Raw genomic sequence first — 25,701 nt, forward strand, 5'->3', positions numbered from 1 at the left:
AAAATATTACAAGATTTTAAAAATGCGTTCATGACTATGAAGGCAAGTTACTGATTATCAAGAATAAGATTAAGATGTGGTTGAAGAGAAGTATCGCTAACGTAATGATAGTGTTTAGCTGTCAGCATTTAAATGCATAACTATGCAGGTTTAAATAATATGTTGTTAAACAATATGAAACTGAATGTTCATGCCGCTATCATTATTTACAATGTTACTATTATTTTTTATCAGTTTCTGATGAGAACAAGGCAGTACATGAGTCTCAAGACTGTCCATCTATATATAGCACATATAAAATGAGCTTCAACGGAAGTTTACGAGCTGCTTCTCATTATGCGGAAGTTCTAAAGAACGCTGGTCAATTACAATGAAAGGAATATATTTTCTCACTCATTATAGTACAATGTTTTCCTGTTTAAATCAATGTGATGTGGTCAAAAGTAATCTGATTATATTACATAAAATGTATAATGTAACGGATTACATTAGCCTAAAGATTACTATTTTTGACGTGTAATTTGGAATCAGTAATGGATTACTTTGTCCCAGGTCTAGTTACATGTCTGTTTTGAACAATAGCTACGTCAATTAATTATTAAGAAATTATTTTGTAAGCAAAAACCTATTTACGAAAACTTGGGGTAGTGAAACACCCCAAGTTGAGGGAAAACAAATGCTCTTACTGATAAAACATCCCACATCCGTTTGGATCTCCCTCAGGAGGATCACGAAGTACGCATGCGCGTAGTACAAACGCGTCCTCCTGACTGACTAGTGACATATACTACGCGCATGCGCGGTGCCGTCGGCGTTTCGGGGGGCGTTGCTGGCGTGCGGCAGAGGGGCGGGGCGGAGGTGGGTGTGTGGCTCAGCTGATACACGCATCCGCTGACTATCATCATCATCCTCCTCATCGTCGCCAGAGACCTGCTCCTGTCAAGATACACACCGCTCGGTTTTATGGACGCGACGCGACCGGCTCGGTGAATGAACGCGGCTGATGTGACGCGCGTCGCTGTCCGCGGTGCTGAAACAGTGAGTACGATCGCAGTCATGTGGATTTCATACGCGGAGCGCTGTCGATGTGTAAAGCGACTGATTATAGAAGAATAGAGAGAGATAGAGAGATAGAAAGAGAGAGACTCACTCGACTGGAAGTAAACCACTGAACGGACCTCCATTCTCCCTCGCAGATAAAGCCAGCGAGCACGCATTATGTAATGCACTGATAGTGGCAAGGAGGGCAAAAGCAACCCATCTCCTGGTTTCCATCTTCATGGTGCGTCTTTGTTTCTGTGGAGGAGAGAAAATGGAGAATAGATGCAGTGTTTTGATGCTCAAAGGGATTCGCGCTCTCAGAATTCAGCTGTTAGATAACAACAGCACATGAAAGGCGATGCAATCTTTTGTGCGGGCACTGAGAGTTGCTAATCGGAGGTTTCACATGATTGTGCAACTTGTTGTGTCAAGGCCTTACGGAGCCCGTAAAAGTTGAACCGGATCTCTCTTCACACACAAAGCCACACACACTCACCTCGTGGCCCATAACAAGCCGAGGTGCCAATGCAAATGTATGTGTGTGTGTGAGTGTGAGATTTAAGTGCGAGAACAGATGAGGTAATGGCAAAGCACTGGAGTGTGAACCCCCTGTTGGCCGGTCATGGTGCTGCAGCTCATTGTGAGATCTAACAGCTTCTGTCTTTCATGGTGTGTTTTCATGCACGTTACCGGTGTCAAACACGAGCCTGGATCAATCTGGCTGATGCTGTAACACACAGTTAGGTCTGGGTGTAGTGAGTGTGTTTGTTTATGTAGGGGATCATGCGCAATTCACTACTGGTAATGCACTGAAGGTGTCCATTGTTTTGTTGTTGTCTTATATCTCTTGAACCTGTCTGAGGATTTTACACATGTACTGGAGCATTTCTCTTGCTACTGTTAAAGCGTTTTAATAATCAAATGTGACCCCGAAGCACACTGTATGGGTCAAAATTATCATTTTTTCTTTTAGGATGTTAAGATCTTGTTTCATGAAGATATTTTGTACATTTTCTACTGTAAATATATCAAAACCTATTTTTTGATTAGTAATATGCATTGCTAAGAAGTTCATTTGGACAACTTTAAAAGGTGATTTTCCCAGTATTTAGATTTTTTTGATTTTCAAATAGTTGTATCTCAGCCATGAGCCAAATATTGTCCTATCCTAAACAAACCATACACCAATGGAAAGCTTGTTTATCAAATTTAAGATGTATAAAACTCAATTAAAAAAAAAATGTACCCTTATGATTGTGGTCCATGGTCACAAATTGTTCCTATTAGGCTACTATTAGACTATGTGAAATTTGTACACTACCACTTAAAAGTTTGAGGTTGATTCTGCTCACCAAACCAAAGATGCACTTATTTGATCAAAAATACTGTAAAAATGGTAAATATTATTACAATGTAATATAGCTGTTTTCTATGTGAGTATATGTTGATATATAATTTATTTTTGTGATCAAAGCTGAATTGTCAGCATCATTACTCCAGTCTTCAGTGTCACATGATCTTTCAGAAATCATTCTAAAATGCTGATTTGCTGCTCAAGACCAATATTTTTGTGGAAATCATCATACATTTTATTTTTCAGGATTCGCAGAGGAATAGACAGTTCAAAAGAACAGCATTTATTTGAAATAGAAATATTTTGTAACATTGTAAATGTCTTTAATGTCACTTTTTAACAATTTAATGCATCCTTGATGAATAAAAGTATTGTATGTTGTTCTTTTTTTCTTTTTAAATAGTACTAACTAAATATTTTTAACTGTTTTTAACATTGATAATAATCAGAAATGTTTCTTGAGCAGCAAATCAGTATATTAGAATGATTTCTGAAGGATCATGTGACACTGAAGACTGCAGTAATGATGCTGAAAATCCAGCTGCGCATCACAGAAATAAATTACATTTGAACAGATATTCACATAGAAAACAGCTAATATAATTTTTAATATTAGAATATTAGAAAAGATTTCTGTATTAACTGTATTAACAACTTTAATAATATTGAAAATCAGCATTTTATTGATGATTTGTGACCCTGGAGCACAAAAAACATTCATAAGCATTAGCCAAAAATATGTTGTATGGGTCAAAATTATACATTTTTCTTTTATGGCAAAAATCATTAGGATATTAAGTAAAGACCATGTTCAATAAAGATATATTGTAAATTTCCAACCGTAAATATATTAAAATGTCATTTTTGATTTGTAATATGCATTACCAAGAACTTGAACAACTTTAAAGGCAATTTTCCCAATATTTCGATTTTTTTGCACCCTCAGATTCCAGATTTTCAAATAGTTGTATCTTGGATAAATATTGTCCTATCCTAACAAACCATACATCAATGGAAAGATTATTTATTCAGATGATGTAATAAATAGACCCTTATGACTGGCTTTTGGTAGAAAGTAAAAACACCAGATTCTTTATTTTTGAGTAAAAATATTAGTTTTTAATGCGAAGGGCCAAAAGTGATTCAAAAACTTTGACCACGGACCAAAATAGAATTTTACATTTTATCAATTATACTATTTTTATTATTAAAATGTATACTTTACCTTATTTTTAACCAGATTCACTTGATTTCTTGAATTAAACAAAAAAGGTAATTACATTAACAATAACCAAATAATTATTAAAAAAGTAACTTTTTGATATTGTGTTTTTTAAAAATAAGTACTTTTTAGAATTGTTTTTAATTAAATTGACTGATTGCAATGAAAACATAAAACAACAAATGTTACAACATTTTGTAACTGGTCTGGGCTTCTGGGGTTAAACATAAAGGCAAATAAACAGCAAAAATTCTGTTCTGTTTTGTTTTTTTGTAGAAGAAATCAGTGGAGATCAAATAAGAAAAATATGGTAACACTTTACAATAAGGTTTCATTTATTAATTTTCTTAAAATGTAAAATTATATTCAACCAGATTCACTTTTATTGTGTATTGAATTAAACAAAAAATAAAATAAAATAAATAATTATTAAAAAGAAATGTAAAAACTTTTTGTTACTGTGTTTTTGAAATATGTGACCCTGGACCACAAAACCAGTCATAAGTGTAAATAAGCTTTCCATTGATATATTGTTTGTTAAAATAGGACAATGTTTGGCTGAGATGCAACTATTTGAAAACCTGGAATCTGAGGGTGCAAAAAAATCTAAATATTGAGAAAATCGCCTTAAAAGTTATCCAAATTAAGTTTTTAGCAATGCATATTACTAATCAAAAATCAAGTTTTTATATATTTATGGTAGAAAATTTACAAAATATCTTCATGGAACATGATCTTTACTTAATATCCTAATGATTTTTGGCATAAAATGTCCAATGCATTTTTGGCTATTGCTACAAATATACCTGTGCTACTTAAGACTTAAGTTTTGTGGTCCAGGGTCACATATGTACTTTTTAGATAAATGTTGTCCTATCCTAACAAACCATACATCAATGAATAAGTTCAAAATAACATCATATATTTGAAACAAGGTTGTAAATCTATGTTTCTGAATAATATGACTAAATCTCTAACCTCTGTTCTGACCGCAGTGTCTGTCTGGAGGTCCGGCCGCTGCGATGGCCCATGCGGAGGGTTGCGGCGTTGAGTGACGCTCTGGTTCCCCAGCATGGGCAGTGTAGGCAGCGGGGTGGCCGGTGAGCAGGAGTTTGCCATGAAGAGCGTGGGCACGCGCACCACCCTCCCTCGTGGCCCTCCCCTGTCCCGCCGCGGCCCCTCCGACCGCAGCTGCAGCGCCGAGCGCCTCCACGCGCCTCCCTCCACCTCGGAGGGCTCCAGCGACGAACGGGGCGGGAGCAGCACCACCACAGACCGAGGCCAGATCAACATCGCTGCATCTCGTCCCATCAACGGGGCCGGGCCGGAGGGGAACCCCGCGGGCCGTCGGGACGCACACAGAACTCTGGACGCTTGCGGTAACGTGGTGGGTCACGGCGCTGAGAAGAACCACGATGGTGCGGTGAAGGGGAGAGACGGGAACAACAGCAAAAGAGACAGTCGCACGCCACCCAAGATCCTCACTGTATCTGGGAAACTAGAGCAGGTACGACTGATGTGGTTCCTTCCTAATCCTTCCTACTCACCCCCTTGTCATCCAAGATGTTCATGTCTTTCTTTCTTCAGTCGTACAGAAATTATGTACCTTGGGGAAAAAAAATTCAGGATTTCTCCAAATATAGTGGACTTCTATGGTGCTCGCGAGTTTGAACTTCCAAAATGCAGCTTTAAAAGGTTTTAAACGACCCCAGCCGAGGAATAAGGGTCTTATCTAGTGAAACAATAAAATTACAATTTATATAGTTTTTAACCTCAGATGCTGGTCTCGTCTAGCTCTGCATGTACTCTGTGTATTCTGGTTCAAGACAGTTAGGGTATGTCTAAAAACTCCCATCTTATTTTCTCCTCCAACTTCAACATCGTCCTACATCGCTGCAAAAATACAGACCCAGTGTTTACAAAGTGAATGTGCAAAGGTCAAACGCCCTTTCCAAAAAAAGGTAAAACAGTGATGTAGGACAAAATTGTTTTTTGAGGGAAAACATTTCAGGATTTCTCTCAATATAGTGGACGTCTATGGTGCTCGTGAGATTGAACTTCCAAAATGCAGCTTCAAAGGACTCTAAATGATCCCAGCCGAGGAATAAGGGTCTTACCTAGCGAAACGATTGGTTATATTCAAAATAAAATTACAATTTATATACTTTTTAACCTCAAATGCTTGTCTCGTCTAGCTCTGCATGTACTCTGTGTATTCTGGCTCAAGATAGTTAGGGTATGTCTAAAAACTCCCATCTCATTTTCTCCTCCAACTTTTAAATCGTTCTACATCACTGCAAAAATACAGACCCAGTGTTTACAAAGTGAATGTGCAAAGAAGGTCAAACGCCCTTTCCAAAAAAAGGTAAAACAGCGATGTAGGACGAAATTGTTTTTTGAGGGAAAACATTTCAGGATTTCTCCAAATATAGTGGACGTCTATGGTGCTCGCGAGTTTGAACTTCCAAAATGCAGCTTTAAAAGGGTTTTAAACGACCCCAGCCGAGGAATAAGGGTCTTATCTAGTGAAGCAATTAAATTACAATTTTTATAGTTTTTAACCTCAGATGCTGGTCTCGTCTAGCTCTGCATGTACTCTGTATATTCCGGTTCAAGACAGTTAGGGTATGTCTAAAAACTCCCATCTCATTTTCTCCTCCAACTTTTAAATCGTTCTACATCACTGCAAAAATACAGACCCAGTGTTTACAAAGTGAATGTGCAAAGGTAAAACGCCCTTTCCAAAAATAGGTAAAACAGCGATGTAGGACGAAATTGTTTTTTGAGGGAAAACATTTCAGGATTTCTCCAAATATAGTGGACGTCTATGGTGCTTGGAGTTTGAACTTCCAAAATGCAGCTTTAAAAGGGTTTTAAACGACCCCAGCCGAGGAATAAGGGTCTTACCTAGCGAAACGATTGGTTATATTCAAAATAAAATTACGATTTATATAGTTTTTAACCTCAAATGCTTGTCTCGTCTAGCTCTGCATGTACTCTGTGTATTCTGGTTCAAGACAGTTAGGGTATGTCTAAAAACTCCCATCTCATTTTCTCCTCCAACTTTTAAATCGTCCTACATCGCTGCAAAAATACAGACCCAGTGTTTACAAAGTGAATGTGCAAAGGTCAAACGCCCTTTCCAAAAATAGGTAAAACAGCGATGTAGGACGAAATTGTTTTTTGAGGGAAAACATTTCAGGATTTCTCCAAATATAGTGGACGTCTATGGTGCTTGGAGTTTGAACTTCCAAAATGCAGCTTTAAAAGGGTTTTAAACGACCCCAGCCGAGGAATAAGGGTCTTATCTAGTGAAACAATAAAATTACAATTTTTATAGTTTTTAACCTCAGATGCTGGTCTCGTCTAGCTCTGCATGTACTCTGTGTATTCTGGTTCAAGACAGTTAGGGTATGTCTAAAAACTCCCATCTCATTTTCTGCTCCAACTTCAACATCGTCCTACATCGCTGCAAAAATACAGACCCAGTGTTTACAAAGTGAACGTGCAAAGGTCAAACGCCCTTTCCAAAAATAGGTAAAACAGCGATGTAGGACGAAATTGTTTTTTGAGGGAAAACATTTCAGGATTTCTCTCAATATAGTGGACATCTATGGTGCTCGTGAGTTTGAACTTCCAATATGTAGCTTCAAAGGACTCTAAATGATCCCAGCCGAGGAATAAGGGTCTTACCTAGCGAAACAATTGGTTATATTCAAAATAAAATTACGATTTATATACTTTTTAACCTCAAATGCTTGTCTCGTCTAGCTCTGAATGTACTCTGTGTATTCTGGTTCAAGATAGTTAGGGTATGTCGAGAAACTCCCGTCTCATTTTCTCCTCCAACTTCAACATCGTCCTACATCGCTGTTTTACCTTTTTTTGTAAAGGGCGTTTAATCTTCTTTGCACATTCACTTTGTAAACACTTTTGCAGTGATGTCAGATGATTTTGAAGTTGGAGGAGGAAAATGATATGGGATTTTTTGACATACCCTAACTGTCTTAAACCACAGAGCTAGACAAGACCAGCATTTGAGGTTAAAAAGTATATAAATTGTCATTATTTTAAGAAAATAACCAATAGTTTCGCTAGATAAGACCCTTCTTCCTCGGCTGGGATTTTTTAGAGTCCTTTGAAGCTGCATTTTAGAAATTCAAACTCGCAAAGTCCATTATCTGGAGAGAAATCCTGGAATGTTTTCCGCAAACATAATTTCTTATCGACTGAAGAAAGAAAGACTTGAACATCTTGGATGACAAGGGGGTTAGTACATTATCTGTAAAGTTTTGTTCTGGAAGTGAACTAATCCTTTAATGGACTTTGTTGATAGTGTAAAGTTGAACCCTTTCCAACAATGACTGTATGATTTTGAGATCCATCTTTTCACACTAAGAACAACTATGGGACTCACATGCAACTATTACAGAAGGTTCAAACGCTTACTGATGCTCCAGAAGGAAAAACCAAGCATTAAGAGCTGGGGGGTGAAAACTTTTTAAACAGAATGGAGCTAAAGGCACCCCCTAAAAAAGCGCATCAGAGAGCGTTTAAACCTTCTGTAATAGTTGCATATGAGTCCCTTAGTTGTCCTCAGTGTGAAAAGATGGATCTCAGAATCATACAGTCATGTTGGAAAGGGTTCAAATACACAAAAATGCACAAAAATTGGAAAACCAAAGAATTTATGGAACCTGAAGGATTTTTCTGAAGAACAGCAGGTGGTTTAACTGTTCAGGACAAACAAGGGACTCATGAACAACTATCACTAAACATAAAAATGTAAACTATTATTTTCTCTTGTGGACTATATGTGAACATATAGGTCAGTACTAAACAAACAATAACATGCATTTTCTATAATCCCTCTTATATTTTTGGTCAAATAATTAACATTTTGCAGATTCTGAAAGGGTGTAAACTATAAAAAAAAAAAAAAAAAAAGTAAAACCTGCTTTGTTCTCCTCGTTCAGAATAATTCTGCTCTGGTCCGGCCGTCCGCCTTCAAACCCGTCGTCCCCAAAAGTTTTCACTCCATGCAGAACCTGGTGGGTCAGTCTGGAAGCGGAGGACGATCTGCTGGAAGCGGCGGAGGATCGGACGCCCCACAGTCCCTCTGTGAGCAGGACAGTCCCGATCGGGACCCTTCGGGGGGAAACGACGGCCAGGGGGGCATGTCCGACTCCGGGAGGAACTCTCTGACCAGCCTGCCCACCTACGCGGGGCCCGGCATGGGCTACGGTCCCGCTCAAGCGCTCGGTCCTCTCAGCGCCTCGACCAGCCACATCAACAGACTGAGCAGCACAGCGGCGCCCATGGACAAAGCGGACAAACCCAACTATCAGAACGGCCTGAGCGTGTCCGACAGCGGACAGTCCTCCTCCGGGAAGAGCTGCTTATCGTATCAGAGACTTTGTCATCATCTGACGGACACGAGCACCACCGTCCAGCCGTCGCCCTCCACCGACGATATCATCCAAGACCTGGAGGACCGACTCTGGGAGAAAGAGCAGGAGGTGAGGAGTACATCCCGGGGTCAAATTTTAAGATAGAAATGCACTTATAAAATGACTTACTTAGATTTTTTGTCTTGTTTCCAGCCAAAATATCTAAAAATTCTTAAATGAAGAAGGATTTTTTTTAGACGAGTAAAAATTATTGTCTTGATTTCAGAAAAAACAAGTCAAAATTAAGTGTGTTTTGCTTGGAACAATGGGCTAAGAAAAAAAATCAACAATACATTTTTCTTACCCCATTGGTAGATTATTTTGCTTGTTTCAAGCAAAAATGCATTTTTTGACTATTTTTATTCTGAAAACAAGACAATAATTTTTAGTTGTCTAGAAAATACTTCTTGATTTAAGAATTTTTAGATATTTTGGCTGGAAACAAGACAAAAAAGTAAGAAAAGCATTTTTTTGCATTGAAAGCATAATATTGTACCTTTTTACTGCAAAAAAATGCTTTTCTCACTTTTGTCTTGTTTCCAACTAAAATATCTAAAAATTCTTAAATGAAGGAGGATTTTTTAGAAGAGTAAAAATTATTGTCTTGTTTTCAGTTTGCTTGGAACAATGGGCTAAGAAAAAAAAATCAACAATAAATTTTTCTTACCCCATTGGCAGATTATTTTGTTTGTTTCAAGCAAAAATGCACTTTTTTTTACTAGTTTATTCTGAAAACAAGACAATAATTTTTAGTTGTCTAGAAAATCCTTCTTGATTTAAGAATTTATAGATATTTTGGCTGGAAACAAGACAAAAAATTTAAGTAAGAAAAGCATTTTTTGCAGTGAAAAAGTACAATATTATGCTTTCACTGCAAAAAAATGCTTTTCTTACTTTTTTGTCTTGTTTCCAGACAAAATATCTAAAAATTCTTAAATCAAGAAGGATTTTTTAAGACAAGTAAAAATTGTCTTGTTTTCAGAAAAAAACATGTCAAGTTTTTGCTTGAAACAATGGGCTAAGAAAAATAATCAATAAATTTTTCTTACCCCATTGGTAGATTATTTTGCTTGTTTCAAGCAAAAATGCATTTTTTTGACTATTTTTTTCTGAAAACAAGACAATAATTTTCAGTTGTCTAGAAAATCCTTCTTGATTTAAGAATTTATAGATATTTTGGCTGGAAGCAAGACAAAAACATCTAAGTAAGAAAAGCATTTTTTGCAGTGAAAAAGTACAATATTATGCTTTAACTGCAAAAAAAATGCTTTTCTTACTTTTGTCTTGTTTCCAACTAAAATATCTAAAAATTCTTAAATCAAGAAGGATTTTTTAGACGAGTAAAAATTATTGTCTTGTTTTCAGAAAAAAAACAAGTCAAAATTAAGTGTGTTTTGCTTGGAACAATGAGCTAAGAAAAAAAAATCAACAATCAATTTTGCTTACCCCATTGGCAGATTATTTTGCTTGTTTCAAGCAAAAACACCCTTAATTTTGACTTGTTTTTCTGAAAATGAGACAATAATTTTTAGTTGTCTAGAAAATACTTCTTGATTTAAGAATTTTTAGATATTTTAGTTGGAAACATGACCAAAAAAAGTAAGAAAAGCATTTTTTTGCAGTGAAAGCATAATATTGTACCTTTTTACTGCAAAAAAAATGCTTTTCTCACTTTTGTCTTGTTTCCAACTAAAATATCTAAAAATTCTTAAATGAAGGAGGATTTTTTAGAAGAGTAAAAATTATTGTCTTGTTTTCAGTTTGCTTGGAACAATGGGCTAAGAAAAAAAATCAACAATAAATTTTTCTTACCCCATTGGCAGATTATTTTGTTTGTTTCAAGCAAAAATGCACTTTTTTTTTACTAGTTTATTCTGAAAACAAGACAATAATTTTTAGTTGTCTAGAAAATCCTTCTTGATTTAAGAATTTATAGATATTTTGACTGGAAACAAGTCAAAAAAATCTAAGTAAGAAAAGCATTTTTTGCAGTGAAAAAGTACAATATTATGCTTTCACTGCAAAAAAAAAAATGCTTTTCTTACTTTTGTCTTGTTTCCAACTAAAATATCTAAAAATTCTTAAATGAAGAAGGATTTTTTAGAAGAGTAAAAATTATTGTCTTGTTTTCAGTTTGCTTGGAACAATGGGCTAAGAAAAAAAATCAACAATAAATTTAGCTTACCCCATTGGCAGATTATTTTGCTTGTTTTAAGCAAAAACTCACTTACTTTTGACTCACTTCAAGTTTTTTTCTGAAAACAAGACAATAGTTTTGACTTGTCTAGAAATCCTTCTTGATTTAAGAATTTATATATATTTTGGCTGGAAACAAGACAAAAATCTAAATGAGAAAAGCATTTTTTTGCAGTGAAAAAGTACAATATTATGCATTTGCTGCAAAAAAAAAATGCTTTTCTTACATCGATTTTTTTTGTCTTGTTTCCAGCCAAAATATCTAAAAATTCTTAAATCAAGAAGGGTTTTTTAGACGAGTAAAAATTCTTGTTATGTTTTCAGAAGAAACAAGTCAAAATTAAGTGAGTTTTTGCTTGAAACAATGGGGTGAGAAAAATTATCTTGTTTTCCGTTCGAAATAAGATTGGCAGATCATTTTGCTTGTTCTAAGCAAAAACTCACTTAATTTTGACTTGTTTTTTTCAGAAAACAAAGTAAGAAAAGCATTTTTTTGCAGTGAAAAAGTACAATATTATGCCTTCAGTGCAAAAAATGATTTTTTTGTCTTGTTTCAGACAAAATATCAAAAAATTCTTAAATCAAGAAGGATTTTCTAGACGAGTAAAAATTATTGTTTTGTTTTTAAGAAAAAATAAGTCAAAGTTAACTGAGTTTTTGCTTAGAACAAGCTAAATAATCTGCCAATGGGGTAAGAAATAGAAAACTTGTGTTTTGCAAACAGAAAACAATCTTATTTTTCTCACCCCATTGGCAGATTATTGTGCTTGTTTCAAGCAAAAACTCACTTCATTTTGACAATTTTTACTCGTCTAAAAAAATCCTTCTTGATTTAAGAATTTTTTGATATTTTGGCTAGAAACAAGACAAAAACCTAAGTAAGAAAAACATTTTTTGCAGTGAAAAAGTACAATATTATGCTTTTGCTGCAAAAAAAAAAATGCTTTTCTTACATCGATTTTTTTGTCTTGTTTCCAGCCAAAATATCTAAAAATTCTTAAATCAATTTTTTAGATGAGTAAAAATTATTGTTATGTTTTCAGAAGAAACAAGTCAAAATTAAGTGAGTTTTTGCTTTGGGTGAAAAAAATTATCTTGTTTTCTGTTCGAAATAAGATATTTTTTTTCTTACCCTATTGGCAGATTATTGTGCTTGTTTTAAGCAAAAACTCACTTCATTTTGACTTGTTTTTTTAGAAAACAAAACAATTTTTATTCGTCTAAAAAATCCTTCTTGATTTAAGAATTTTTAAATATTTTGGCTGGAAAAAGACAAAAATTAAGTAAGAAAAGCATTTTTTGCAGTGAAAAAGTACAATATTATGCTTTTGCTGCAAAAGAAAAATGCTTTTCTTACATTGATTTTTTGTCTTGTTTCCAGCCAAAATATATAAAAATTCTTAAATCAGGAAGAATTTTCTAGACGAGTAAAAATTATTGTTTTGTTTTTTAAGAAAAAATAAGTCAAAGTTAACTGAGTTTTTGCTTAGATCAAGCTAAATAATCTGCCAATAGGGTAAGAAAAAAAAATATCTTATTTCGAACAAAAAACAATCTTATTTTTCTCACCCCATTGGCAGATTATTGTGCTTGTTTCAAGCAAAAACTCACTTCATTTTGACTTGTTTTTTCAGAAAACAAAACAATTTTTACTCGTCTAAAAAATCCTTCTTGATTTAAGAATTTTTAGATATTTTGGCTGAAAACAAGTGTGAATATTTGCGAATTCTTTGCATTATGAATACCTGTGATTGTTCCTCAGGTGATCCACATGCGCCGTAACCTGGACCAGAGCGAGGCGGCCATCGCGCAGGTGTTCGAGGAGAAGCAGCGTGTTTGGGAGCGTGAGATGGAGGAGCTGAGGCAGAACTACGCCGGGCGTCTGCAGCAGGTCACGCACCGAGCCCAGCGCACACAGCAGGCCCTGCAGGCCCACATCGCCCGTCTGCAGCAGGACAAGGGCCGACTACAGGAGGAGATCAGCACCCTGCTCGCCCAGAGAGAGGAGCTGGAGAGGAAGTGCCTGGATTACCGCAAGGAGCAGGCGGACATCCTGCCCCGCCTGGAGGAGACCAAGTGGGAGGTGAGACAAGCACAAATAAATCAGCAAAGTGATGCCAAAGAAGAACCAGGGTCAATTTTGGCCAATTCTTTGAATAAATAAGGTTTCCATTGATGTGTGGTTTAAGTTAGGATAAAACAATATTTGAAAATCTGCAATCTGAGTGTGCAAAAAAATCTAAATGTTGAGAAAATTGCCTTTAAAGTTGTCCAAATGAACTTCTTAGCAATGCATATCACTAATCAAAAATTACGTTTTGATATATTTAGGGCAGGAAATGTCTTGAACATGATCTTTACTTAATATCCTAATGATTTTTGGCATAAGATCGATAATTCTGACCCATACAATGGATTTTTGGCTATTGCTACAAAATACCTGTGTGACTTAGGACTTAACTTTTGTGGTCCAGGGTCACATTTGTGGTTCCTCAAAACACCTTTCAATGATCAGTTCATAAAAGAACCAAATCTTCTAAAATGTACACTGTAAAAAGTTTTCACCAGATTCAACTTAAAAACCTAATTTCAGCAGCTGCCTTAAGTTTTTAAGTTAAATCAGCTTTAAACTACAAGTCATTTTAAAAAATTACAATAAAAATGAGTTGATATAACTTGTAAATTTAAATGGCTTAAGTTGATTTAACTTAAAATCTTAAGTTAGCTGCTAAACTTAAGTTTTTAAGTTGAATCTGGTGAAAACATTTTCTTTATGAAACCACCGATGGCGATGAAGAACCTTTATTTTTGAGCATAATGCAACACTGACACCAACTCTTAACAAACAAAAGATAAAATAAAAAAGATGCAAGTGTGTTATTCAATTATTTAAATATTAACTTAAAATCTTACGAGGCTTTAGGAAAATATTTTAGATCAAAGGGGTTTGGCTGAAAAAAAAAATTTAAATCCCTGCTTTACAGATAAAAATATATTTTATATAAACATTTCTGGTGAAGTTTGGAATGACAAATAGTTGTTACAGCTGAATTTAATTGATAAAAAAAAACTAATATTGTGAAATATTTTTTGAATTTTAAAAAGTTGTTTTCTATGTGAATATCTCTTAAATTGTAATTTATTTCTGTGATCAAAGCTGAATTTTCAGTATCATTACTGCAGTCTTCAGTGTCACATGATCCTTCAGAAATCATTCTAATATGTCTGATTATTAACAATGTTGAAAACAGTTGTGCTGCACAATATTTTTGTGAAAACCGTGATGCATTTTATTTTTCAGGATTCTTAGATGAATAGAAAGTTCAAAAGAACAGCATTTGTTTGAAACAGAAATCTTTTGGAACAATATAAAATGTCTTTACTGTCACTTTTGATTGATATAATGCATCCTCGATAAATAAAAGTGTGAATTTCTTTGTTGAAAACATTGTTTTACAAAAAAAAACATGCAGCACAATGGTCTTCAACATTGATAATAATCAGAAATGTTTGTTGAGCAGCAAATCAGCATATTAGAATGATTTCTGAAGCATCATGTGACACTGAAGACTGCAGTAATGATGCTGAAAATTCAGCTTTGATCACAGAAATAAATTACATTTTAACAGATACTCACATAGAAAACAGCTATTTTAAATTCTAAAAATATTTACTATTTTTACTCAATTTTTGATCAAATAAATGCAGCTTTTTTCCAAAAACATCTTAATTTTTTCAACATTGTGGCAGTGTATATTATTCATTATATTGACTGAAATTTGAGAGCATTTCAAGTAAACAATTTAAGTTCATGAACTGATTTAGACTAACATAAACAGAGGCTGAATTTATTTGATTAAATAAATAAAAAAACAGTAATATTTTGAAATATTTTCAGAAATCAAAAAAGTTGTTTTCTATGTGGATATCTGTTAAATTGTAATTTATTTCTGTTATCAAAGCTGAATTTTCAGCATCATTACTGCAGGCTTCAGAGCCACATGATTGTTCAGAAATCATTCTAATATGCTGATTTGCTCAAGAAACATTATTTGATTATTAACAATGTTGAAAACAGTTGTGCTGCACAATATTTTTGTGAAAACCGTGATGCATTTTATTTTTCAGGATTCATAGATGAATAGAAAGTTCAAAAGAACAGCATTTGTTTGAAACAGAAATCTTTTGGAACATTATAAAATGTCTTTAGTGTCACTTTTGATCGATATAATGCGTCCTCGATTAATAAAAGTATGAATTTCTTTGTTTAAAACATAAAAAAAACATTAGGCAGCACAACGGTAATCAGAAATGTTTTTTTTAGCAGCAAATCAGTATATTAGAATGATTTCTGAAGGATCATGTGACACTGAAGACTGCAGTAATGATGCTGAAAATACAGCTTTGATCACAGAAATAAATTACAGTTTAACAGTTATTCACATAGAAAATAACTTTTTTAAATTCAAAAAATATTTAAGATTTTTTGCAAAAATTTTTTTTTTTTTTTACAAAAACATCTCAATTTTTGTCCACTTCCGGTATTTTGCCGGTTACTCGACGCGGGCAAAATGAAATCGAGGATTTTTAAAAATCAGACAGCTTTAGACTAAACCCAGCTTTTCTCTGCTTTGTGTTGATCAGCTGTGTCAGAAGGCGGGCGAGATCTCTCTGCTGAAGCAGCAGCTGCGTGAGAGCCAGAACGAAGTGACACAGCGGGCCGGAGAGATGGTGGCCCTCAGGGGTCAGCTGAAGGAGCTCAACGCCCAGCTGAAGGAGCGCGAGGAGACCATAATCGGCCTGAAGGACTCGTACACCAACAAGAGCCGCGAGCTGGAGAGATGTGAAGGAGAACTGAAGAGAACGCTGACAGAGGTGCGCACATCTGGAACACAAACACACACAAAGTCTAATTTTAATGCAAGTCTATTAATGGAGCATTTTGGTTGATATAGAGCACAACAGTTGGGTTCTAAAGGTAAAATCACTTCTATTTTACTTTCAGAATTTGCTAAATGTTAATTATTTGACCAAAATAAGAGGGATCATGCAAAATACATGTTATTGTTTATTTAGTACTGATCTGAATAAGATATTTCACATAGAAGATGTATAGTCCACAAGAGAAAATAATAGTTGACCCCGTTCAAAAGTTTACACCCCCTTGAGTCTTAATACTGTTGTTACCTGAATGATCCATAGCTGTGTTGGGGAAAGTTACTTTTAAAAGTAATGCGTTACAATATTGAGTTACTCCCTAAAAAAAGCAACTAATTACGTTGCTTAGATACTTTTTATGGAAAGCAATGCGTTACGTTACTTTTGCATTACTTTTTAAATCTGGGCAGGGCTTGCTTGTTTGTTTTTAATATAAAAAGTTCTATTTTTGGCAAATGTAAAAGCCTGTTCACAGCAAAAGCCTCAGGCTTAGAGAAAAGTAAACTGACGTCTGTACAGTAGACCGCAGAAGGAAAACTGTCAACTCTTCAGGTATAAAAAAAAAAAGGAAAACAAATGTTATATTTTAAAATAGCTGTTCTATGTAAATAATTTATTTCTGTGCTCAAAGCTGAATTTTCAGAATCTTTACTCCAGTCTCCAGTGTCACATGATTCTTCAGAAATCATTCTAATATGCTGATTTGCTGCTCAAGAAACATGTGGCTGATTATTAACAATGTTGAAAACAGTTGTGCTGCACAATATTTTTGTGAAAACTGTGATGCATTTTATTTTTCAGAATTCATAGGTGAATAGAAAGTTCAAAAGAAGAGCATTTGTTTGAAACAGAAATCTTTTAGAACATTATAAAATGTCTTTACTGTCACTTTTGATCGATATAATGCATCCTCGATTAATAAAAGCATGAATTTCTTTGTGTAAAACATTTTGTTTAAAAAAAACATTAGGCAGCACAACGGTTTTTAACACTGATAATCAGAAAAGTATCACATGATATTTCAGAAATCATTCTAATATGCTGATTTGCTCAAGAAACATGTGTCTGATTATTAACAATGTTGAAAACAGTTTTTTTTTGTGAAAACCGTGATGCGTTTTATTTTTCAGAATTCATAGATGAATAGAAAGTTCAAAAGAAAAGCATTTGTTTGAAACAGAAATCTTTTAGAACATAAAATGTCTTTACTGTCTCTTTTGATTGATATAATGCATCCTCGATTAATAAAAGCATGAATTTCTTTGTGTAAAACATTGTTTAAAAAAAAAACATTAGGCAGCACAACGGTTTTTAACACTGATAATCAGAAAAGTATCACATGATATTTCAGAAATCATTCTAATATGCTGATTTGCTCAAGAAACATGTGTCTGATTATTAACAATGTTGAAAACAGTTTTTTTTTGTGAAAACCGTGATGCATTTTATTTTTCAGGATTCATAGGTGAATAGAAAGTTCAAAAGAAAAGCATTTGTTTGAAACAAAAATCTTTTAGAACATTATAAAATGTCTTTAGTGTCACTTTTGATTGATAAAATGCATCCTCGATTAATAAAAGCATGAATTTCTTTGTGTAAAACATTTTGTTTAAAAAAAAAAACATTAGGCAGCACAACAGTTTTTAACACTGATAATCAGAAAAGTATCACATGATATTTCAGAAATCATTCTAATATGCTGATTTGCTCAAGAAACATGTGTCTGATTAGTAACAATGTTGAAAACAGTTGTGCTGCACAATATTTTTGTGAAAACCGTGATGCATTTTATTTTTCAGAATTCATAGGTGAATAGAAAGTTCAAAAGAACAGCATTTGTTTGAAACAGAAATCTTTTAGAACATTATAAAATGTCTTTACTGTCTCTTTTGATTGATAAAATGCATCCTCGATTAATAAAAGCATGAATTTCTTTGTGTAATCTTGTGATAATCAGAAAAGTATCACATGATATTTCAGAAATCATTCTAATATGCTGATTTGCTCAAGAAACATGTGTCTGATTATTAACAATGCTGAAAACAGTTTTTTTTTTGTGAAAACCGTGATGCATTTTATTTTTCAGGATTCATAGATGAATAGAAAGTTCAAAAGAACAGCATTTGTTTGAAACAGAAATCTTTTAGAACATTATAAAATGCCTTTACTGTCACTTTTGATCGATATAATGCGTCCTCGATTAATAAAAGCATGAATTTCTTTGTTGAAAACATTTTGTTTAAAAAAAAAAAAACATTAGGCAGCACAACAGTTTTTAACACTCACAATCAGAAAAGTATCACATGATATTTCAGAAATCATTCTAATATGCTGATTTGCTCAAGAAACATGTGTCTGATTATTAACAATGTTGAAAACAGTTTTTTTTTTGTGAAAACCGTGATGCATTTTATTTTTCAGGATTCATAGATGAATAGAAAGTTCAAAAGAACAGCATTTGTTTGAAACAGAAATCTTTTAGAACATTATAAAATGCCTTTACTGTCACTTTTGATTGATAAAATGCATCCTCGATTAATAAAAGCATGAATTTCTTTGTGTAAAACATTTTGTTTAAAAAAAAAAACATTAGGCAGCACAACGGTTTTTAACACTGATAATCAGAAAAGTATCACATGATATTTCAGAAATCATTCTAATATGCTGATTTGCTCAAGAAACGTGTGTCTGATTATTAACAATGTTGAAAACAATTTTTTTTTGTGTGAAAACCGTGATGCATTTTATTTTTCAGGATTCATAGGTGAATAGAAAGTTCAAAAGAAGAGCATTTTTTTGAAACAGAAATCTTTTAGAACATTATAAAATGCCTTTACTGTCTCTTTTGATTGATATAATGCATCCTCGATTAATAAAAGCATGAATTTCTTTGTGTAATCTTGTGATAATCAGAAAAGTATCACATGATATTTCAGAAATCATTCTAATATGCTGATTTGCTCAAGAAACGTGTGTCTGATTATTAACAATGTTGAAAACAGTTTTTTTTTTGTGAAAACCGTGATGCATTTTATTTTTCAGGATTCATAGGTGAATAGAAAGTTCAAAAGAACAGCATTTGTTTGAAACAGAAATCTTTTAGAACATTATAAAATGCCTTTACTGTCACTTTTGATTGATAAAATGCATCCTCGATTAATAAAAGCATGAATTTCTTTGTGTAAAACATTTTGTTTAAAAAAAAAAACATTAGGCAGCACAACAGTTTTTAACACTGATAATCAGAAAAGTATCACATGATATTTCAGAAATCATTCTAATATGCTGATTTGCTCAAGAAACATGTGTCTGATTAGTAACAATGTTGAAAACAGTTGTGCTGCACAATATTTTTGTGAAAACCGTGATGCATTTTATTTTTCAGAATTCATAGGTGAATAGAAAGTTCAAAAGAACAGCATTTGTTTGAAACAGAAATCTTTTAGAACATTATAAAATGTCTTTACTGTCTCTTTTGATTGATAAAATGCATCCTCGATTAATAAAAGCATGAATTTCTTTGTGTAATCTTGTGATAATCAGAAAAGTATCACATGATATTTCAGAAATCATTCTAATATGCTGATTTGCTCAAGAAACATGTGTCTGATTATTAACAATGCTGAAAACAGTTTTTTTTTTGTGAAAACCGTGATGCATTTTATTTTTCAGGATTCATAGATGAATAGAAAGTTCAAAAGAACAGCATTTGTTTGAAACAGAAATCTTTTAGAACATTATAAAATGCCTTTACTGTCACTTTTGATCGATATAATGCGTCCTCGATTAATAAAAGCATGAATTTCTTTGTTGAAAACATTTTGTTTAAAAAAAAAAAAACATTAGGCAGCACAACAGTTTTTAACACTCACAATCAGAAAAGTATCACATGATATTTCAGAAATCATTCTAATATGCTGATTTGCTCAAGAAACATGTGTCTGATTATTAACAATGTTGAAAACATTTGTGCTGCACAATATTTTTGTGAAAACCGTGATGCGTTTTATTTTTCAGGATTCATAGATGAATAGAAAGTTCAAAAGAACAGCATTTGTTTGAAACAGAAATCTTTTGGAACATTATAAAATGCCTTTACTGTCACTTTTGATCGATATAATGCATCCTCGATTAATAAAAGCATGAATTTCTTTGTTGAAAACATTTTGTTTAAAAAAAAAAAAACATTAGGCAGCACAACAGTTTTTAACACTCACAATCAGAAAAGTATCACATGATATTTCAGAAATCATTCTAATATGCTGATTTGCTCAAGAAACATGTGTCTGATTATTAACAATGTTGAAAACATTTGTGCTGCACAATATTTTTGTGAAAACCGTGATGCGTTTTATTTTTCAGGATTCATAGATGAATAGAAAGTTCAAAAGAACAGCATTTGTTTGAAACAGAAATCTTTTGGAACATTATAAAATGCCTTTACTGTCACTTTTGATCGATATAATGCATCCTCGATTAATAAAAGCATGAATTTCTTTGTTGAAAACATTTTGTTTAAAAAAAAAAAAACATTAGGCAGCACAACAGTTTTTAACACTCACAATCAGAAAAGTATCACATGATATTTCAGAAATCATTCTAATATGCTGATTTGCTCAAGAAACATGTGTCTGATTATTAACAATGTTGAAAACAGTTTTTTTTTTGTGAAAACCGTGATGCATTTTATTTTTCAGGATTCATAGATGAATAGAAAGTTCAAAAGAACAGCATTTGTTTGAAACAGAAATCTTTTAGAACATTATAAAATGCCTTTACTGTCACTTTTGATTGATAAAATGCATCCTCGATTAATAAAAGCATGAATTTCTTTGTGTAAAACATTTTGTTTAAAAAAAAAAACATTAGGCAGCACAACGGTTTTTAACACTGATAATCAGAAAAGTATCACATGATATTTCAGAAATCATTCTAATATGCTGATTTGCTCAAGAAACGTGTGTCTGATTATTAACAATGTTGAAAACAATTTTTTTTTGTGTGAAAACCGTGATGCATTTTATTTTTCAGGATTCATAGGTGAATAGAAAGTTCAAAAGAAGAGCATTTTTTTGAAACAGAAATCTTTTAGAACATTATAAAATGCCTTTACTGTCTCTTTTGATTGATATAATGCATCCTCGATTAATAAAAGCATGAATTTCTTTGTGTAATCTTGTGATAATCAGAAAAGTATCACATGATATTTCAGAAATCATTCTAATATGCTGATTTGCTCAAGAAACGTGTGTCTGATTATTAACAATGTTGAAAACAGTTTTTTTTTTGTGAAAACCGTGATGCATTTTATTTTTCAGGATTCATAGGTGAATAGAAAGTTCAAAAGAACAGCATTTGTTTGAAACAGAAATCTTTTAGAACATTATAAAATGCCTTTACTGTCACTTTTGATTGATAAAATGCATCCTCGATTAATAAAAGCATGAATTTCTTTGTTGAAAACATTTTGTTTAAAAAAAAAAAAACATTAGGCAGCACAACGGTTTTTAACACTCACAATCAGAAAAGTATCACATGATATTTCAGAAATCATTCTAATATGCTGATTTGCTCAAGAAACATGTGTCTGATTATTAACAATGTTGAAAACATTTGTGCTGCACAATATTTTTGTGAAAACCGTGATGCGTTTTATTTTTCAGGATTCATAGATGAATAGAAAGTTCAAAAGAACAGCATTTGTTTGAAACAGAAATCTTTTAGAACATTATAAAATGCCTTTACTGTCACTTTTGATTGATATAATGCATCCTCGATTAATAAAAGCATGAATTTCTTTGTGTAAAACATTTTGTTTAAAAAAAAAAACATTAGGCAGCACAACGGTTTTTAACACTGATAATCAGAAAAGTATCACATGATATTTCAGAAATCATTCTAATATGCTGATTTGCTCAAGAAACATGTGTCTGATTATTAACAATGTTGAAAACAGTTGTGCTGCACAATATTTTTGTGAAAACTGTGATGCATTTTATTTTTCAGAATTCATAGGTGAATAGAAAGTTCAAAAGAACAGCATTTGTTTGAAACAGAAATCTTTTAGAACATTATAAAATGCCTTTACTGTCACTTTTGATTGATAAAATGCATCCTCGATTAATAAAAGCATGAATTTCTTTGTGTAAAACATTTTGTTTAAAAAAAAAAACATTAGGCAGCACAACGGTTTTTAACACTGATAATCAGAAAAGTATCACATGATATTTCAGAAATCATTCTAATATGCTGATTTGCCGCTCAAGAAACAATTATTTCAGCACTGGTTTGTTTCTGCAGGTGTCGATGTTGCGTGACAAGCTGGTGGTGTTCGAGGCCGAGGTTCTGGGTCTCAAGCGGGCTCTGAGCGAGCTGAGCTGCAGGAACGATCACACCGTGTGTCTGAGCGGCATCAGCGGCAGCAGCAGCCTACCGTGGGCCGGTCTGCACTCGCCCCGGACGCCCGAACCCCTGAGCGCCCTCACGCCGCTCAGCGCCACCGTGGACAGCTTCCTCAGCCTGCAGAGCGACGAGGCCAAAGCGCAGCGGCAGGAGGCCGGAGAGCTGCGGCGGCAGCTGGAGCGACTGCAGGGCGAGCTGCACCTGGAGCGGCAGCAGAGAGAACGGCAGGCGCTCACCTTCGCTCAGGAGCGCCACACCTGGCAGGACGAGAAAGAGCGTGTGCTGAAATACCAGGCGCAGCTGCAGCTCAGCTACGTGGAGACGCTGCAGAGGAACCAGGCGCTGGAGGAGCGGGTCGGCCAGCTGGGAGCCAAACGGGTCACGACGCCCGGATCGCCGCCGCCCATCAGCCTCTCCATCCCCGTCCCTGTGACAGTCACTCTGTCCCCCCCGGACGATCCCAAACCGCCCGGCCTGCATCAGCTGGCGCCTCCGTGGCCGGGACCTTCTCGCTTAGAGCGGATCGAGTCCACGGAGATTTAGACGTGAGACAATCGACAGGAGACTGTTCTGATGAAGAGGCAAATGCACCGAAGAGGGCTGAGCCTGCGACACTGCAACAGATGAAAGAAAATGCAGTTAGGAATCAAAAGCGGTGCACATTTCTGCCGCTTTTAAACCTTCCTTGGTCTGTGTTGGCCGTATGGTGATGGTCAAAAGTTTGGAATCGTTTTATTATGCTGTAAAAATCTGAAATATTTTTAGAATTTAAAAAAAAATGTCTTCTACGTGAATCTATGTTAAAATGTAATTTATTTTTGTGATCAAACCTTAATTTTCAGCATCATTACTGCAGTCTTCAGTGTCACGTGATGCTTCAGAAATCATTCATATATGCTGATTTGCTCCTCAAAAAACATTACTAATTATCATTGTTAAAAACAGTTACATTTTATTTTTTACGATTTACAGATGAATAGAAAGTTCAAAATGACAGCGTTTATTTGAAATAGAAATCTTTTGTAACATTGCAAATGTCTTTACTGACACTTTTGATCAGTTGAATGTCCTTTGTGGTTTTTACACAAATATGAACTGTTTTTAACATTGATAATAATAAGAAATGTTTCTTGAGCAGCAAATCAGCATATTAGAAGGATTTTTGAAGCATCATGTGACACTGAAGACTGCAGTAATGATGCTGAAAATACAGCTTTGATCACAGAAATAAATTACATTACATTTTAACAGATATTCACATATAGAACAGATATTTTAAATTATAATAATTCACAATTTTTAATTTATGTTTTTAAAAGAAGTCTCTTCAGCTCACCAAGGCTGCATTTCTTTGATCAAAAATACAATCTTTTCAAAAAAGATTAAATATTTTTAGAATTTTAAATAGACATGTTCTATGCATTTATTTTTTTAAATGTAATTTATTTTTTGTGATCAAAGCTGAATTTTCAGCATCATTACTACAGTCTTCAGTCACATGATGCTTCAGAAATCATTCTAATATACTGATTTGCTGCTCAACAAACATTCACAGATTAACAGAAAGTTCAAAGGAACAGCATTTAAGTGACACAGAAATATTTTGTAACATTATAAATGTCTTTACTGTCACTTTGGACCAATTTAATGCGCCCTTGCTAAATAAAAATGTTAATTTATTTATTTTTTACAAAGGCAACACATATTTCTATTGCATTATTTTCACAGAATTCTGAAGGAAACAGATGCATAAAATAAATTTGTAGTGTTTTTGTCATTTGTATTAGGTTATTTTGGTCTATCATTTTTTATTAGCTTTTGGAAAAAAAAATTGTAATTTTAGTTATATTATATTGTCTGTTTTTACTGGTACTTTTAAGTCAGTTAGGCTGCATTTATTTAATAAAAACAGTAAATACAGTAGAAATTCTGAAATATTATTACAATTTAACATAACTTTATTTGATCTAAATATATTTTATTCATCAAGGATGCATTAAATTGCTCAAAAGTGCATTTATAATGTAAGAAAAGATTTCTATTTTAATTAAATGCTGTTCTTTTGAACATTCTATTCATCTGTGAACCATGAAAAATCAATTGTAAGACAGTTCCCACAAAAATATTGGCCAGCACAACCATTTAGAAATTTATTTTTAATTTTGAATAATTACAATTTTTTTCTTAAGCAGCAAATCAGCATATTAGAATGATTTCTGAAGGATCATGTGACATTGAAAAATCAGCTTTGATCACAGAAATAAATTACATTTGAACAGATATTGACATAGAAAACAAGCTACTGTAAATTCTAATAATATTTCACATTTTACTGTATTTTTGATCAAATAAATGCATCCTAGATGAGCAAAAGAGACTTGTTTTAAAACATTTGAATTATTCCTTACTTCTGACCGGCGGAGTGAATCAAAGAGGGGTGTGTTTTGTATCTGAAGGGATCTGGTGTTGGTTCAGTGATGTTTTAATGTTTCAGGGATGGTCTGCAGTGACTAAATGTGAACACCAGGGGTCATTAGACGACAAACAGAGGGCTCCTATCTGCAGGTACAATTACTTGAAAAAAAGAGAAGCTGTTTCTGTCTGAGTTTTTTAATTTGGCGGAAATTAAAACCCGAACCGAACTTGCTTTCCTTATTCTATATTGATGTTTCTGGAAAGTTCTAGCGGTCATTGGAGAGACTCTGAGAGTTGCTGCTATGTTCTGATGTGACGTCGCGGTGTGTTGTGGGTAGACAGGCAGGCTGTGAATATGATGGTTATTTATGTGAAATCGTTATTTCCAGTATACCAACATATTACGTGTGAATATTTTGAAAAAGATGAAAAATTATTGTTATTTCATCGTTCTGATTATTGTGAATAAAGCCGATATTTTAGCTTTGTTTTTCCTGTAACATGACATGCATCAACAGTTTCCAAAACCATGTTCCTTTCGATGTAGTTCTGATGTAATTATTTGATTTGATGATGTAAGTACTTGATTTAGAGATCAAATGCTATGTTTTTATACTATTGTTTGTATTTATGTTACTGTAATGACTTGCGTAAAAGCATATCCGATCAAAAACACATTAAAT

General features: G+C 33.8%; 1 protein-coding gene across 1 annotated transcript; it reads left to right on the top strand.

The window, feature by feature from the left end:
• Positions 1-868: 868 nt before the first annotated feature.
• Positions 869-25,701, top strand: LOC141286729 (leucine zipper putative tumor suppressor 3-like). Its single transcript, XM_073818830.1, has 6 exons — positions 869-1,038; positions 4,613-5,124; positions 8,594-9,136; positions 13,026-13,346; positions 15,908-16,138; positions 22,502-25,701. Exons 2-6 carry the CDS (start codon positions 4,690-4,692, stop codon positions 23,144-23,146), a joined length of 2,175 nt encoding a protein of 724 aa, XP_073674931.1. The 5' UTR covers positions 869-1,038; positions 4,613-4,689; the 3' UTR covers positions 23,147-25,701.

Source organism: Garra rufa, chromosome 15, assembly GCF_049309525.1.
Source record: "Garra rufa chromosome 15, GarRuf1.0, whole genome shotgun sequence".
Lineage (NCBI taxonomy): Eukaryota > Metazoa > Chordata > Actinopteri > Cypriniformes > Cyprinidae > Garra > Garra rufa.

Excerpts from the sequence above, each read along its gene's own strand:
- LOC141286729 (XM_073818830.1), top strand. The coding sequence starts at position 4,690 with ATGGGCAGTGTAGGCAGCGGGGTGGCCGGTGAGCAGGAGTTTGCCATG. Across the intron at positions 13,347-15,907 it reads TGGAGGAGACCAAGTGGGAG|CTGTGTCAGAAGGCGGGCGA; the intron begins GTGAGACAAGCA and ends TGTGTTGATCAG. Across the intron at positions 16,139-22,501 it reads TGAAGAGAACGCTGACAGAG|GTGTCGATGTTGCGTGACAA; the intron begins GTGCGCACATCT and ends TTGTTTCTGCAG.